Raw genomic sequence first — 18,403 nt, 5'->3', positions numbered from 1 at the left:
AAATCGTGCTTCTTATGGAACACAGTTTGACAGAGCAGCTGCAGTTCATATAAGGTCATCTAATTAAATTGTGAAAGCAACAGGGAAGAAAGCAGAAATTTATATTCTATTGTGTGCATACGGAAAGTATTTTGCATGTCATTATTTTGTAATTATGGTTTATATAGCCCTAGAGCTCTTACCAGGTTCTAACTGTAACACATCAGGTAGCCAAGAATAGTATCTTTTCAATGCCATTTTAATGTTCTATCAGCATCAAACACAAAAAAACTGTTACAGGAAACAACACATCACCATTTTACTGGGGGAAAAAAAGACTCTTAAAATGGTTTTAGTTGCAATAACAATCAAAGATTTATACTTTCCATAAGTATTAAATTATTTTACATCTATTTCTACTGCTATCACTACAAATAAAGTTTTAAAGCTTGTAATTTAAAAATGCACTGCTGTTTAACAGAGCATATTACAAAATCCATACACATAATAATCTTATTTGGGATTTTGAAAAAACAAAGGTTCCCTGTGCACAGTGAAGGTTTCCCAGCACAGAAAGACCGACACAAATTACACCAAAATGACGTTGGGTAAACCATAGAGCACACAGTTGAAAAATGATGGATGAGTTGCAGGAAGATCTGAGGAAGTGTGAGCAGTCTGTTCTTCTGTTCTGTCTCCAGAAGAGCTGAGAGAATCCACTTCCGCTATAAAAATATGGCAAAAAACATTCTTATTTCTGAATATGACTAAATAGAAGAATGCTTTAAGTGCCATAATTTAACACCTCTTCTCTTTGATTAATACTCTTTTATGTTCTTGCCACTATATCTAAGAAGCATTTTCTGAAAAAAACAGAAAACTAGGGAATATTTCTGATCTGAATTCCTTCTCTCTTCAATTCTATGACAGTGCAAGTTATAACTAAAATTTATTTAATTAACCCTTATTTTAAGAGGTAAGTCTCATACACTGAAAAACAGCAATACAATTTTATAGACAGTACATTAAAAGTTGTTTTACTGAAAATCATTCCTCCCTCTCCAGCAAGATATCAGGTAATGTGCCCTTTACCATGCAGACTGTCTAAAATAACTGCTGATCTTCTTGCAGTCTATAATCCATACCATTTATGTTATGCTCCTGATGTACCTTTTCAGTCCCATTGCTTCATTTTGTAACAGTTTAGTGGAGTGCAAACTTTAGTTTTTGGTTAACTATAACAGAGCATCCCCAAAAATTTTATTTATATAAGAATGGCTACTCCAATTATGATATTGTATCAGTGGTCTTCTGACTCTCAATTCTTTTAAGAATTGTCACAGAAAATTGTCGCAGGTCACCTGAAAAGTCTCACTTCTACCTGTGAACCATCCATAGATCTACCAGCTTCTAGTTAATTTGCACAGTCTCTTGTACTAAGCTTTTTAATTCTTACTTTTAATGGAATCCCTTTTCTTGTGAATTCCACTCTTTTGAAGAATACGGACTGTCTGCCCGGTTGTTCTACCGTTGCTCAGCAAATCTGGAAAGAAATGTTAGTTTCTGTGAGTTTTTAATGAAAGTTTTGAAATACTACAAAGTATCAACCCTAGAGCCTGATGGTTTCAGATTTGAAACTCAATGCAAAAGGATACTTTACAGATCCAGTAACGTACTTCTGAGAAGGTGAAGTTCACTCCAGTTTTTGTTTTCCCCATAGCTGATGTAACTACAGGTTGCCAAGTCCTAAGGCACTGCTCCTCACTGGAGAAATCCTATTCTTACCATGTGACCATCAACAAACACCCCACTAACACTGTTTTAAGCAGGTTACTGTTCTGCTTGCAAGATCAACCTGTCAACACCACGGTGGCTCCTGCACACAGTTCACCTCCTATGGAAACTCCAGGCAAAGTTTGGTGAGGAGCAAAGGAAGAGGAGCCAGTAGCCAGGGAGATGCACACACCAGGTGTCTGAAGCAATAGCAAACACTCACTGTGGAACAGGATCTCCAGCCTCTCTGCATTCTCCTGCAGGCTCGTGTACCACTGGGTGGCCACTACACAGCCAACCCCAGTCAGGCTCAGCAGCATTGCTGTCTCTGTTGGTCTCTCTAGAGCGATATGTAGGCAACTAAAGAAAACCAAAAGTATGAGATTAATAACAGAAAAATGTACATAATGTATTAAAAAATATAACTAAATATAAAATGTTTTTTAAAAGAAGGAGAAAGAACGCCAGATGGCATTTTCTGGTATGCTGAGCATAAAGTGCTTTCTGACATTCATACAGCACCTTGAATCTCATACAATGTATTTAGGTAACTTTACATCTTTCCATGATGGAATTTTACCAGTAGGATTGCTCTCTGTCCTATTACTGTAGTTTGGGGCATCTCAGGAAATGTGAAAGGAGTGACACACTAACTTTTACAAAACACTGCAGAATATCCTTTATAACATAGTCAAAATGTTGGGAATCACATGAAAAGACATGTTTAGACACAGAATATTGCAAGAACTTAAACCCTGCTCTGTGTCATAAGTATGATGTTAATTTGGAGGCCTAAAAGCAAATCACTTGTAATGTGGGGTTTGATTTTTTACTGCTGAATATTTAATTAAGTCTCTTTGCTTAATTTTTGCTTTAGTGATGGGATAGGAGTGATACTCTGTAAGGTTGGAACTGCAGTAAACAGAAGGTTGAATTTTGGTTTTATTTGGCTCTGCTTTTCATGGTACCTTTATCAAAAGATGATAATTAAATTTTTCAGTAATTTTTGGGGAGATGCTCTGATTGTCTAAGTAGTTATGTGACTCAGTTTTAAACAAATGTTATTCTAAACTTTCAGGAGGCTTTTAGACCCAAACATGTAAGTCCTATTGATAAATTCACCAATCTATTACAGTGAAACTTCAAACGTTCTGAGTTGGAAAGACTAGTTTAAGGAATCGCATTTTGGTTTGGTTTAGGAAATGGCTGTTTAGGGGAGGTGAAAAAGGATATAAAAAAATACCAGGAGGTTGTCATATATTCAGAGATCTGCATATTTACACATATAGTTGTGTGTATAACCTATCTTACCCACAACTGATTTTAACTTATGCAATCTTGCACTAATTAAACAGTATTTTTAGAGATTTTTTTTTTCTATTTCCTTTTCATGGAATGAATAATTAGAAAAGTCAAAAGATATTTCTGCTCTCAGGATGTGCTCTGCCCTCTGGGTGCCCAGGCACAGCCTCAGGACCCTTTGTGCAGGGCCCTTCCAGCCCCCCCTCTCCTGGTTCATACCGGTGTCCCTAGAGCAGAGTCTGTAATTTGTCTGTGTTAATCTTCATGTCTCTGATGATTGCCCAGTGCTCCACTCCACCTAAACCCCTTTGCAAGGTATCCTGGCCCTCAGGAGTATAACTAGGTTATTTGAAAATTCAGCATGGACTAAGTAACTCATGAATAAAATTAGGACACTAAGACTACTCTTCTTGCTTTTAATACCTTTATACTTATTTGTCATATGCCATCTGTCAAGTATTCTTAATGGAGATACAGTAAAAGAATACAAACCCTGCCACCTGTCAACTTAAAAGCAAGGAAAATACTGAGATGCTTTTAAGGATAAAAACCCTGCAATTAATAATATTAAAAACTCTGAACAGGTCATTTAACGCGCCATAATAATTTATTTAAACAAAAATCTGTCCCATTGTTAAACCATTCAGTATATGAAGCCTCAGAGGGACTCTTAATAGTTTATTTGTTAAAGGGAAGTTTTATATACTTAATTACAACATTTTGAGAATCTTGAACTCAGTTTGGGAGGTAAGAGTAATGTAGCAAGGTTTCCGTGTCTGATTATCTTATCACTGCCTTGTAACAGAGCTTTCATCCTATTTAGCCCTATAAAGAGGCTCTTCTACTTACAGAAGTAAACAAGAATATTTGTAACTCAGAATTTTAACTTTGCTTTGAAATAATCTGCCTTATTGTGGACTTCACTGAAATCATGTTTGTCCTACCTTTTGTGGATATCAGCGTTTGTAATTCTCTGGTAACTTTGCTGTGATCGTACCAGATCCAGAAGAATCATCAAATTGCATTCTGGAAAAAAATATATTATAGCAATGGTATCTGCACTAATAATAATGTCCAGCATAATAAATATAGGTAAATTAAGCCTTTCGTAAGTTAATTACTTTCTTGAACACAGTCTAAACAACTAATATAAAACATATATTTCAGCAAAAATTGTCAAGTATAATGTAAAGGAACTAATAAAGTCATCCTAACATCATTTGATGTAATTTTGCTATGCTTTTCTATAGTGTTTTGCAGTTTTTTTGCTGTGCCACATTAGTATAACTGATAATGAAGTCCACATACCATCTTATTACAGCCAATGACCTGTATGACTCAATTCTGTAGTTATAAACTCTCAGAAGAGTTTATGCTATGCAGGTATGGAAATGTTTTCTATGCAGCTCCTCTCCACAAGTTACAACCAAGTTACACCTCCAACATGCCTCACTTTCCTTAAAGGTCTCCAGCAAAATAACTCTGAATACTCTCAGAATTAAAAGGCTTCGCCACTGTTTGGTTTGCTGTAGTTTTAATCTGTTACTTATTCTCCTGACCTGAGCAGATCTCCTCTCAATATGTTGATCTTTCCTCCTAAAGTATGTTTAAAATGCATATAAACCTATCAGTGCACATACATATTTATGAATAAAACTAAGCACACAAACTATGGTACAGCCTTCTAACCACTCTTATTGTTCTCCACCAATGACTTACTCTATGTTGTCAACATTCTTCTCCAGCTGAGACCTTTGCAAAGCTAAGTACGGCAGAAAATTTCATATAACTTGCAAATGACACTCCTGTATAGTTATCCCTATACAGAGCTTGTTTCTTTTTAAGCCTAGGAAGAGTACATTGTTTAATTTGTGATCCATCTCGACCCTGTTCTGTAATTCTGCCTCTTAAGCAGTCATTCCCTAATGTATTAATGTTTAACTGACTATTTTTCCTTAAGTATAACACATTCTACTAGGCTTTCCCAAATTATGCCCTGCGTAAAGCAAGGTTAATTTGCATTCTGATCTTGCATTTCAGGATTTGCTAAACCCCTGCATTCTCTTTCTCAGCCTGGTCTCCTGCTCAGATTCAGCAGTGATATATTTTATTTTATCATGTAAATTAGCAAACTCAATATTTAATAATATTGCATCTAGGTTAGAGCTTTCAGAAATCTCAGGCAGAATTAATCCTGGCATATTTTAAGAGTAGGACACAGGACAGGGTTTAACAACTTTCCAAAAGCTGCCATACCTGTAAATATCTGGCCTATGGATATCTGAAACCTCATCTTCAGAGGTTATATATTTCCCATAATATTTACATATAAATGTTTAAATCACTTTTAAAATCAAAGCTTCATGAAGAAGCTTCCTGTTGCCTTGCAGGGCTTCACAATCTGATGTGCACTGTCCTCCTCACTTTCACACATCAACACAATACAGCAACTCAGCTACACTGACAAATTCCACACAGCTCCAAAGTTAAGCTTCTTCCAGCTGTGCAAGGGGAGTAGGAAGAGAAAGGAAGATTGTGAATCTGAAAAACTAGTCCTGAAACTAAACCTTAGGCTATAACAAAAAGACGAATTGTTGTGAAGAAGCAGAGAAGAAAATACCTTCTCAGAGCCTACAAATGCTCAATAACACCAGAACAATCTGTCAGCATTAACCCATATCTGATGGGCAATTCTGCTTTGCCGCAGTGGAGACTTCAGAATTTTGGAGAATTGGCACCACAGAGGTTGTTCTAAGCAATAAATAATAACTTGCAACCAAATACTTAATTCCAAAGTAAAGGAGAGGATTCACTGGGAAAACCATTAGATGATGACTCAATTTCTGGAAGCTAAGAAATTCCAACATTTGGAAGTGAAGAAGGACCAAGCTTATTTGTGAGGAATAACAAGAAAGCTGCACAGCAGAATAAAACCTACACAATACAAAGGTTTTCGATTAAAAATCCTGGATCTCAAAAAAAAGCCCCTAATTACTAAGATCAATACTGTGATAATGATACAGTAGGACACACCTAGGAATAAAAGGTGATGCCATTAAAAAATATTTCTCAATTCGCTTATCTTACTTGGGATGTTCATAGCAACCAGTCTGTTCAGTAATACATGAGACATGAATCTCTCCATCCCATAGAAGAGAAATGCACTACAGCTTGTCAGCAGCTGCTCCCACTCAGCTTGGCTGAAAGGAAGGAAGAACAAAGAAAGGAAGTTACTTTTATCTTACTATTTACAAGAATACTTTTTCAGAAATTACGCACAGCAAGCACTTCAGTGTTATTTACTCCAGAAATAATTACAACAGAAGTCAGCATGCAAAGCAAGGAGACAAATCAGACTGCAGAATTCTATGAAAAATGTAGTAACTCATAGGGACTAATTAATAGCAGCTATTTTAATACAGGGGTATACTAAATTTAGTAACATCTCTTAGTGAGCAAGAGGGATAGTGTATTTTTAGATGAATACCAGTCTCTCCATAAAAAAATTTAAAAAAAAATCATTGCTGTATGCATTGTGCAGCTTTGAAATCCCAGTCTTTAGTCTAACATTCAAAGGCAGTATTTATATAGGCACCCATTGCACCCACCAGGGCACAAAGCCATTAGGGTTTGAAAAGAGATGTGGATAATTAGCCCAGCTGGCAGCAAAACCTGCAATTTGATAACAACCATCCTTCTAATTGCTAGGAAGAAATACTAAAGAATCTACTCAGTGACATTAACTAATTAGGGAAGATTCCAAAGGACTGATTGCTAAAACAGCAGTTAGGAAGGAACGTCCAGTGATGGCCATGTTGACTCATAGGACTTGTCACTGCTTGACCTCTCGAGATCCCTTTTATCCCTCTATGATTTTGATCTTAAAAGTAAAGTACTTCTAGAAAGAACGGTGTGTTTATGAATATACTCCATAAAATGGTATTAACTCCATAAACAAAGTCTGAAATTGGGAACTCTTGAGATGCACCTTGACTACTTTGCCTCTGAAATTTGTACTCCAACCTTACAGCTGACTCAGGGTACATGGAGATGCTACAGGTTTTAACACTTGGATTTAAAAACAGTTATAAGCAAAGCCAGAAATTACACTTATGCTCGCATGCTTATTCATCAAAGACTGCAGCAGGAGACTTTCTGTCAAAATTAGATTATCTACATATACAGCAACTCTGACAAAACCCACCAGGCTAAATCCCTTTGTGGCACTGTATTTCAGATCCCTAAAATATTCTGTCTACAAATCTAAATCTGTGTTTGAAACAATAACAATGGTCTGCTATGTGTTTACCAGCTCAGGAAAACTTGACCCTATTTTTATGACCAAAGACTCTGGAAACAGGCACAATTTTAAACAAGAAACATGGATAAAACAAGAAAGCAGACAGAATATTACATACCTTGGAACACGCACATTGCCAATGACACCTTCCCACTGTGCTGGGAACAGGTCACGGTATTTTTCTAGGATTTCCTTTATTTTCTGGGAAGGACTTGAAGCTTCTGTAATAACAGAATTTCATCCTTATGAGCATAACATGCTACAAACTACACTGGGAAATCTTAATTTCAAAAATTTTAAAATGAGACTATAATATTTGCAGGTCATCATTAGATTTCATGTTTTTTGAAACCTAAGTCTGGCTTTTAAAATAGAAGCAATTGTGACATTTTCAGAGTAAAAGTGTGATTCCCATTTGAAAAGTGTATCTTATAATGGACAAGAATTATTTGGTAGATGGGTTAAAGATTTTAAAAGCACAAAGAAAAAACTGTAGATACCCTGAGGAAAGGGTAAAGAATTGAGCACCAGTACTGCTCATACAGTTCTGTTCCAGAGGCTCAGAGAGGACTTAAGCAGGTGGATAAAACAACTGAATTTCCAGAGTCCTGATTTCAGAAAACAAGACTCCAACGTCACCTCTGCTCTCCAAGGACATTGCACATTTAATGACAAATCATTTTCTCTTTTTGACTATATTTCATACTAGTGTAAATTAAAGATAGACACTAGAGCCAGATCCTGAGCACATGAACAGTGCTTTATTTCGATCTGCTGTGAAGGAGAAACTGCAAATGCATGAAGCCATCCTCTGCTATGCCACTGGTTGTTCAGCAGCTGCTTTTGTGTTGTGTTCAGACTTAAAAACTATTTCAACAGCTGAAGGGAGCCAACAAGACAGATGGAGAGGGACTGTTAATAAGGGTCTGGAGTGACAGGACACAGGGAATGGCTTCCCACTGACAGAGGGCAGGGTTACATGGGATATTGGGAAGAAATTCTTCCCTGTGAGGGTGGGGAGGCCCTGGCACAGGTTGCCCAGAGAAGCTGTGGCTGCCCCATCCCTGGAAGTGTCCAAGGCCAGGTTGGATGGGGCTTGGAGCAACCTGGGCTAGTGGTAGGCGTCCGTGCCCATGGCAGGAGGTGGAACTCATGATCTTTAGGGTCCCTCCCAATCCAAATAGTCTGGGATTCTGTGATTCAATTAAAATCCTCCATTAACTGTTACATTGTTTCACTGATGCCCCATTTACTGTTCTGATGAACAGCTAAGCTTTTTTGCCAACATCTTTATGTCATGACTTCATTTTTTGGTACAAAATTTTCTCAATTCCATGGGTAAATGGTGAAGAAATTATTATTTAATATATATTACCTGCTTCACTTCCTTCATTATAGGGGTCCACAACGTCTGATAAACAGTTAAGCAGAAACAACGCGATTTAAACAACAAAAGAAGAAAGTTTATCTGATACATTTCACTTATAGTTTGTGAAAGGATACATTTAAAATTACGAGCATCAACACTCAAGGGTAAATCACGATTAACTGTTGCCTAAAAATTAAAAAGAATACATATTCTACTTCATGTAACAGTTTCAATCAAATATTAACAGTATTGCATGCTTTCTGTCAAACAACTAACAGGAAGATGTGTCAAAAAACTGCAGGATTAATGAAGGTGATACTCAACTGTCAATGGAAATTAAAAGTGTAAGTTATTCTGCATTATCTAAAATGCACAGACACCCATTACATACATACACATGTCTGCACGTAGGCAAATACAGATATACATTTATAAAAACTATATGTATACACTATATGAAATATATTGTTGCAGGACATCTTTTAGTAACTTTAAGCAGCTCCCTTGGTGGGTTATTAAATATGTCCCATTTACAAAGTACAATTCTTCCAAGAAGTAACTCCTTGCAAAATCAACAGTAAGCAAAATTTTTATGGACTTATGTGGCATTTACTCCACTTGAGAATTCTAGCACACATAATGAGCTTCTATGCAAGCCGCTTGAACACTTTTCTATGCAAGTTCTCTAACATTTTTAACAAAAAAATAAAAGCTATTCCTATAAAGCTTATTTAAAAAATGTGGAAAGTTCACCATTTGAACACTCTTTTTCTGACGTGGTTTTGATTTTGTTTCTTTAGATATTTCAACATCTGTCTCTGTGAAATTGAAAAGAAATTTTTTTTAATATAATAATAGGCAGTTTTAGAAAATAAATGTCCTCGAAGGTTTACATATATATATTGTAGTAACAACAACAACAATAAACAACAATAATAAACAGTGATAACAACAACAGGATCGAGTGGAAAAATAAAAATTCCTTTCAGAACACAGCAAGGCAAGGACATCACCCAAACCTTCTTGCCTAAAAATACTGGCTTTAAAGAGGAAAATAAGCTGGAGATGTGATCCCTTGCACATGAAGATGCTTCATTACACTGCCAATTTCGGATAGAGTTGAGCAGTGATTATCAAAGCACTTTCTAGGCCTATTGCCACATTTGTTAATTGTTGATGTTAATGGAATTACTGAAGCTTCTGTGGGACACACAGATATCAAAACAAAAAAGAAAGTGTCATATTTGAATTGGAATTTTTATTTGTTCAAGGGAATTTTAAAAAGCACAGAAAAGTGACTTCTATTTCTCACTGTATATATGACCACCACCCAGAGCACACGTTTCAGCCATTGTCACTGAGTGCCCTGAAGGCTGGGGGCAGTTTGAGATCCACATTCACACTCCTCTAGCTCATGTTCACTCACTCAGTGGCCACTGTCACAATCTAATAAACAGACACTTTGCAATTCTGCTCCCTCTCATTTATCTGCTTCTAAAATCAGGCAACCATAAAGAGTTCCACTTTAAAAAAGGGAAAAACAGAAATGGAAAAAAACCTGACATGTTATAAAACTCGTATTTCTGAAAGACCTGTAACAGGGTATGAGTGTGTATGTAAACCAAAAATATTCTAATCTCAGGTTATTTACAATTCTTTCCCTTTAGAAAGAAGAGGTGAAATGAAGGCTAAATATTATTAAATATTACAGATACAAACACTATACAAGAACCTCCCTGGAACAGAATACTTTCATGGTACAGAGTGAGATTTTCTAAACTTGGTCTGTTTTTTAACTCAGACTAAGTTAAAAAATAGTTTTAATACTTTTATGTGGTATTACCTATGTATGAGCAAAATGCAACTTCAATTTCTATTACCAGTAATAGAAGGTATCTTTGATTTATACAAAAACTGCTTACTCCCTGCATTTATTACTCACTTCTAGATCTAAGAAATGAGTTTTAAGATGACATGAAGTCAAGTTTACCAACCGTTCAACTACCTCATTTTAACTCATTTCACTGAAGAGTTTCTGTAGGGTTCAAGTGTCTGCAGTAGGGAAGTTCATAAAGCCTATGGGGATCTGATTTTGTACATTTGTAGTACAAAAACCAAGAAGAAAGTAGTTCAGAGATTAAAAGCTTTTCTCATTTGTTATTTTAAGCAGTCCTACTGTAATGTTAAAGAATATTAACAGAAGCGTAAATTCTTTTTTTTTCAGTTCAGTGGAAAACAGCTTTAAAAGGTTTAAGACCATACTTGTAAACTTGGCCTGAAACTTTGCAAGCCATTTTAGATTCCACTGACTTTTACATAATTCTTTAATGTATTTTAAATTAGGTACCATTGCATCATCAGCCTGTACATTATTGAAATAAGTCTACTGTACTATATAGTCCATCTAAAATACTAGAAACCTATTGTATGTGTCAGCCCTCCAGTAAAATATACACCACCACTCATATTATTTAAACTTTTAAGTATCTTGTTTTCTGCATCATTATGCTAAATGAAAGAATATCTTTCATTTATCTTTCATAAATAAATACTGTTTATCTAACAGTACCTGACTCAGCCAAACGTCGTCGATTGTAGAGAATCTGGAGAGAAAAATCTCTGGATACAGAACTTATTCCTTCCTCTTTAAATATACTCAGAGCTTCCAAAGGCAATTCCATAAGTAATGTATCCCCTAGTAATACCACATACAATTCTAAATCCATAGATGTCTCTAAAGAAATGAGACAGAACATGATTTAGCAGTTCTCAGTTTGTATATAAATAACTGCAGTTAGATGTAAAAACCTAAATTTGCTCTATGACATGTGAACTTCGTTGTACTGTGGATCAAGTGCACTATGCAAAAATACTTCTTTTGCTACCATTACTCCTAAGATGTTCTCAAACTTCTATGCATTTACGAGCACCAATTCTTCAGAGGGAGAAATATCCCCATATTAATAACAAACAATCTCACATCCAAGTCCAGGTATATGCAACACATTCGGGAAAATTATGTTTGGAACTGTAAAATTGCTATAGCAGTGTTTGGCTAAACAGCACAGAGTTGTAAAGGAACCCTTTTCTAATACTAACTGTGTCTTTCTCTAGAAAAATTTTGTTTATGGTATTTAGGAAAAAAAGTATTAAGTATTATTATGACAACACTTCTGTTTTACAGAGAAAGAGCAAATGCGTGGCAGACAATTTATCCACTTTTTGCAGAACTACTCAAGACATGTTTAGGGATGTACTACAGCATTAGCCTTACACTGAAGCCAACAACCTGTGAGAGTCCATGAAATGCAGAAAAAGACAAAACACAAATTGATCTACAGACTTTAAAAAGCTCTTTATTCTAGCTTTTCTCTTGAAAAAAACTGGTTTGTGATAAAGCCATTTCATTTAAGCGTCTACAGCCTGTATGGTTTGGAAAACTCTCAATAAATGCAGAAGGATAGCTCCATCCAGCATATAGATCTTCTCTTCGATAGTACTCTGAAATGCTTGACTTGATATAGAAAATAAACCAGACAAAACCAAGGCTTTGTCTTCTCCCTGCTTTAAATAAAATTAAAACTAAACTGACTGGATCTTCGTATCTGTCTGTACACACGTGCACACACACACATATTGTACTCTGAGGGGCACATACCCTGCATTCCAGCTTGTTTAGTGTCCTTGTCTTTCATGTTCTTTTTTCCTGATTCAGCTGCTGAACCTGTTACACGCTGGGATTCTCTGGGAAGAGGAATTCAGTGAAAATATTACCAGTACTAATACTGGTGTAAGTAAAAATTTTCACAGGAAACACAAAGACTAAACTCCTTCAATGCTTCCAAAATTAAATTTTACACAAAGGACATGCTCCCCTTGGAGTTCCTGTCCTCTGGAAATCCCATCTTTAAATAGTTTAATTATAATGTTGCATACTGAAGTGTAACTTAAGCTGGAGAATGGTGCTTGTTAGAAATGGCCATTAGTCTATCATGTGGCTCAGCTCTCTTAGTCTGGCATATCCTGCATATCCTGTCCTTCTGGATGTAAAACCTTCATTCAGCAGGCCACCCTTGCTAAAAGCATTCCTTTATTTGAAGGACTTGAGTCAGAGCTCTGTCTTCACAAATGATAATCGAACAAGTCAACATGTCTTACCTGATAGCAGAAAAATCAAACTGTGACAGCACTGGTTTCAGATATTCTTCCATAATTTCTAATATTTCAGAGAAATCTGATGTCAAATCAAGTCCATCATCATCTGTTTTCTCTGTTGGAGTCTATCACGCACATTGAAACAAAAATTGGAATACTTTCTCCCTCCATCCTGGTTAAATACCATTATTCATATAATTTTTTTAATGTTAAATCAGAGGCTAAATCAAGTAATTTGAAACATCATAAAATGCAAAATATGAAAAGTCAGTTTCAAAACTACTTTACTTCAAAATTTCCTATCAGCATTTTGCAAAATATTCCAACATAGCAATCAGTACAAGATGTCAATATTTACTATTTAAGCAATAATACACTTCAGCAATTTCAATGGGGAATGGCAGAAAAGTAGAGCAGGAAGAAAAGACAATGTGCTCCACCAAATAATCAGAAGAAATTGGGCAAGGACAACTTTGAGAAGTGAACAGAAACTGCACAATGAACATAGAAGAAGCAAATGAAAAAGTATGGAGAGATCAGCGGGGCCAATTTAGGAACAAACTAAACAGAATTAAGAAAATAGATAAGGAGAGAATAGAACCATGTAGGGGAGGAGGACACTGAAAACTGAGGCTTGTAAAATCCAACACAAAACCACTCCCTGGGCAAAGGAGTTCAATCAAATGGTGAGGAGTGTTGGCATTAATGACTGGGCTCCTCACTCAGGCTCTGTGGAGTTGGTACAGGCTGCATACAGGACTGGGGGTTGTAACCTGCACATTTTAAAAACCTAAGCCACTTGTTCTTGTCATCTGTTCAACCTGATGTTATCTCAGCACCTTGTTCTTTTACTTACACAACCACAGCAACCTTTACAAACTTGCCAATACAACAAGTATTGGCCATGGGTAAGAGAAAACGATCAACACTTCACCCATCTGCAATAATGGGTGTTTTAACTGGAAGATGCCAACATGATGAATAAAACAGAATTACAATTCAAGAACCAGATTTGTCAAAGTTGTGTCATTAATGACACAATGAAAACTTTTACAGAAAACTCAATATGATCTGTATTTTTTACCTTTATACTAATGATGAAAATAGGCCTATAACAGCTTTTGTTAATGCTATACTTAACAGTGAATTTTCCTGATCATTAGATAAAACCTAAGTTTTATCTAACAAAGCCAAAATTAAAGTAAATTAAAATGCTAGGATGTACATTTACTGTGTAGAAAACCATCTGTCACCTTGCAGATTAAAAGTGCTTGTGAAAGTCACAGGCTTTTCCAGTACCTTCGTGTTACACAACCTGTGCTCACTGATTGTGACAATGTCCTTAGAGAACTGAGCCTTCCTGCAGTAACAGAAAGCTTTTATCAGCTAGAATTTAAGAGGGTTCTTCAAACTTAGACTCCAACAAGACGTGTCCTTGAAGCAAAATTTTGTGACTAACAGACTTGGATCAACTGTGTCCAAATAAGGAACTGCAGTGCAGAAGATATTGTGTGCCCTAGAAAAACTTTTCCATGCTGGAAATCAGTAACAAATCTCTGGCTAAGGTAGTTTTATTTGATTAAAGGGTTGCAATCTGTGATCCTGATTTTTTCCTTGGGACAGCATGGGCTTTCATGTGATATGAAAAGCAATGTACATTTGCAAATGCAAATCTCAGAAGTACAGCACATTTTCAAGTAAACTGCATCAATTTTCAATTCTGATAAACCACCAAACATTTCAAAGCTTCTCTATGATGATGAACACAGCAACAACAGCACAGTAAGATTAAATTTTGAGGCAGACTACACAGCACTTAGTAACTGTTAAGCCTGGGGATGCTACACTTGGAATAAACTGAAAAATTCTGCATAAAGTGTCTATCATATTTTTAGCATATATTTTCACCCTATTTTAAATCTAAGGTAGTAAAATACATTACCACATCTGTTTTGGAGACAAACTCTTGCAAGTTCTGAATGACATTTTGTTTAAGGTGACTCTTCATTTTTTGCTGCTTGTACAGACGCACTTTTTCCAACAAAACACGAAACACATCAGGATTCACAGGAAATCGAGATAGTTTGGCCTGCACTGTTAAAAGGAGGATAACACCCCCTTAAGACTACTTCTGAGACATATTTGTACTTGAAGAAATGATTGTACAAAGACCACCACTTTCTAAAGCCATGGTATTTTTTTAAAATTAAATACAGACATATATATAAGCATAAAATATATACAGAAATGTAAAGTGAAAAAAACCTCTACAATTATTTATCTGTTACAACTTCAGCCTTCAAATATAAACAAAAATTCTGCAAATTGTGACTAGATACATTATACCTGATAACGAAACATATATTTAGGAATTTATTTTCCTTGATAATTAAGAAGAGTTAAAATTATTTGAAAAGGTATTTTGAAATTTTACTGACTGCAACAGTGAAAGCTATGAGCCTTCTCATAACATCACTGCAATGATTTTATATCTCAAATAAATATAAGAGGTACTTACCCATCAGCTGGGGGAGTTTTTCTTTTTGCTGTGCAGTGCTTACTTTGGGCATCTCAATCAATGAACTGTACAGATTTGATCTATGGAAAGAAGGAAAGTGCTGAGTAGATTATTTGACTGTTCAGCCTTGTTTATATGACTCATATTTATTAGATGAGTAATTATTACCCTCTAATTTAATGTGATCACAAATACTCTCAAAATGCAGGATCTACCCCCACCCTGGGTTCAAATCCCTGCAAAGTCTAGCTAGAACAAACTGAGAGCAGTAAGGTAAGTTCTTTTATTACTATATAGCCAATAAGGTAGACCTCCATTTGTTCCATGACGATTATTTAAGATATTTTAGAACTGGTGAATGCACTCAGTCAATTGCTATAACTCAGTTTATGAGTGGTTGCTGATTAGGCTGCAATCATCAGATAACTGGTGGCTTTATAAAGCTAAATATGACCCTTCCTAACATTTCCAGGAGCATAAGCAATAGGGGCTGGAAACTACTAACAGAATTTAGGAAGATATCAAGAGTGGCCTGAAACTTTTCAAGTGACCCCTGGAGATTTAAGAGAGAATTAGGGAAATCAAAAGCACAGAAAATGTCCAGCTTTGAGCTGCAGGCAGTTTTATTTATATATTAATTTGTTCGCTATGCTAAAATTCAAGTCCAGCAAAATTAGAAGTGAAAGGCAATAAATAACCAAAATAGTGATTATTTACAGGTAAAAAAAGATGACATTTGTAACAAACAATGCTAAACCAAAATGATGAAATTTTATACCTGTCTTCTGAGTGCTGGAGAATAACTATGTAGAAATTGGATGGCAATTCATCCATTATATTAAAATGTTCAACAGGAATACAGAGGTTCCTCCATGCCTGTACAATAGTTGAAAAGCAGCGTTACTTTCATAGATTTTAAAAACCCCATTCTTAGTTCTTTTATTATAAAATTGATAGCAATTCTAGGAAAGAAGGTACTAACACACACACACGCATATATATATATATATATATATATATATGTATATGTATATATATATATATGTATATGTATATATATATATATGTATATATATATATTAATAAAAAGGCCCAAACACTTAGCAGATGTGCCAGGACAAGCGACTCTGTCCAAAGAACAGGAAACACTTCCCTTGAGGGAAGTAAGCACCGGCACAGTTTGCCCAGGGAGGTTGTGGAATCTCCATCCTTGGAGATATTCACAAGCCACCTGGACACAGTCCAGGATAACTGGCTCTATGTGGCCCTGCCTGAGCAGGGGGGTTTTACAAGACGACCTTCAGAGTTTTTCTAACCTCAACTGTTCTATGATAGTGTAATTTCTGTGCAGTGCAAAAGGACGTATAAATATTAAACAAACTAAAAATACTGTAACTTAGTCCACTCTTCATAACAAGATGACTTTTTTGGCAACTACACTATTTTTGAAGTTAAAATGCTATCAAATCCTAGCAGAATACTAGCAAAAGAAGGGAGTAGGATAATTCATAGTAACGTTTGTAAAAGTCCTTCAAAATCTTGCTAAGAACAGGCATCTCCCCAACAAGTACTATAACAATTGTCTTTGGTTTACATGGCACGGTTTTGGTAGCGGGGGAAAGTGCAGGGGTGGCTCACAGAATCACAGAATCACAGAATTGTTCAGGCTGAAAAAGCCTTCTGAGAGCAGAGTCCAGCTGTTCCCCCAGTACTGCCAACCCATCACTGTCCCGTGTCCTATATACACACACAGATTTCTCTCTGTGTGTGTTTATAAAATACATATAAACCTTAATAAGAAGTTCATCTCAAAGTTACCACTGAAGTAGCAGCCAGTTGCTGTTCCACACGTTTTAGAAGATCACTTGTGTTTCTGTTTCGTTTCAAATGATTCTGGAGATGCAGCAATGCTGCCAGCTGAGAGCTGCTGGTGTTGGATGTAGCTGTTAGGAGAATACTCTTCATCATCATAGACACTGAACAGCTCTGTAAAATTTTTACATTTATTTTCCCTGACAAAAATTATACAAATACATATATACACTCTGTGTGTTATAGCATATATCTATGTGGAAGAAACAGTTTCTTGCTTTAAAGGTGAGATGAACTAGCAAAAGACTGCTGTTTGTGCTTACAGGCTAATGTAAACAGTCTGGTAATAATTTAGGAAAAGTTCTTTAATATGAATAGCTGGAATTGATTTCTTTGTCTACATTTACCATCTAGGTTCCTGTATTTAGTCATTGAAGGTCTACACGGAATGGTAAATATCATGTTCTGAACTCAGCCTTTCAAGTAAGCTGAGTCTGAACCATGAAATCCAGTATTAGCTGATTCTGATTTATCAGAAGACCTACCCAGTCTACTCCACCCATGGGTGCAAATTTAAATGTTGACAGAGAATCAGGTGCTTTCTGCTTGTCATAACTTCCTTCAGTTGTGCTGCTAATGGCAGGAAGGAAAGTAGTATAAGGTCCTCTTCTGTATTTCTACAACAGAGATCATTGTGCAGGAACTATGTGCTGTTCCTTCCTGATGTGGGGAATATAAGCCTCAGAGCTACTCTGCGTCTTCTCTGGGATGGAGGCACATATTCACATGAATGATTCACACACCTTCAAGCCATCTATGGGACCATGCTGTGCACGTGTCAATTTGACAAACTGAATATAAATGTTTCTTACACACTTCAAAATAATGAATAAATAAATCCAGAGAAACACTTTTAAAATTATTTCTTAGGGAAGAATGAAACCACATTTTGTGGTAATGTCTTATCTTAGCTAATCAAATTATAGTAATTTCTTCTTATTAAAATCTTTTCATGTATGCAATCATCAATGTAAACATCAGGTCAAACACAACAGATAACACAATTGTTAAAAAGCCAGCAATCAAATGATGTGAACTCAGCAAACATATCTTATATTTGATGACCTGTGTTACTCACCAGTTCTCACACAGGACCCTACATACGTTCCATATGACCAGTTCTCAGGCTGTGCAA

The 18,403-nt window shown here is 36.0% G+C and overlaps 1 protein-coding gene across 5 annotated transcripts in view; it reads right to left on the bottom strand.

The window, feature by feature from the left end:
• Nucleotides 1-217: 217 nt before the first annotated feature.
• The window catches only part of CFAP46 (cilia and flagella associated protein 46), a 64,973-nt gene continuing 46,787 nt past the window's right edge, over nucleotides 218-18,403 (bottom strand). For all 5 annotated transcript variants that reach the window (XM_039378930.1, XM_039378932.1, XM_027746336.2 and 2 more), the window contains 16 exons: nucleotides 17,215-17,382; nucleotides 16,175-16,272; nucleotides 15,397-15,476; nucleotides 14,821-14,972; nucleotides 12,882-13,003; nucleotides 12,382-12,467; nucleotides 11,293-11,457; nucleotides 9,477-9,541; nucleotides 8,858-8,909; nucleotides 8,730-8,765; nucleotides 7,473-7,575; nucleotides 6,142-6,254; nucleotides 3,999-4,080; nucleotides 1,976-2,112; nucleotides 1,436-1,522; nucleotides 218-704 (listed from right to left, as the gene is read on the bottom strand). In XM_039378930.1, the coding sequence (XP_039234864.1) occupies nucleotides 568-704; nucleotides 1,436-1,522; nucleotides 1,976-2,112; nucleotides 3,999-4,080; nucleotides 6,142-6,254; nucleotides 7,473-7,575; nucleotides 8,730-8,765; nucleotides 8,858-8,909; nucleotides 9,477-9,541; nucleotides 11,293-11,457; nucleotides 12,382-12,467; nucleotides 12,882-13,003; nucleotides 14,821-14,972; nucleotides 15,397-15,476; nucleotides 16,175-16,272; nucleotides 17,215-17,382 (1,683 nt within the window). In that variant the 3' untranslated portion in view covers nucleotides 218-567. The remainder of the gene's footprint in view (nucleotides 705-1,435; nucleotides 1,523-1,975; nucleotides 2,113-3,998; nucleotides 4,081-6,141; nucleotides 6,255-7,472; nucleotides 7,576-8,729; nucleotides 8,766-8,857; nucleotides 8,910-9,476; nucleotides 9,542-11,292; nucleotides 11,458-12,381; nucleotides 12,468-12,881; nucleotides 13,004-14,820; nucleotides 14,973-15,396; nucleotides 15,477-16,174; nucleotides 16,273-17,214; nucleotides 17,383-18,403) is intronic.

The sequence above is a fragment of the Pipra filicauda genome, unplaced genomic scaffold (genome assembly GCF_003945595.2).
Source record: "Pipra filicauda isolate LSUMZ 115617 unplaced genomic scaffold, ASM394559v2 scaffold150_size2825430_pilon, whole genome shotgun sequence".
NCBI lineage: Eukaryota > Metazoa > Chordata > Aves > Passeriformes > Pipridae > Pipra > Pipra filicauda.
Note: the sequence above shows the minus strand (reverse complement) of the source record. Positions and strands in the feature narration are given on the sequence as shown.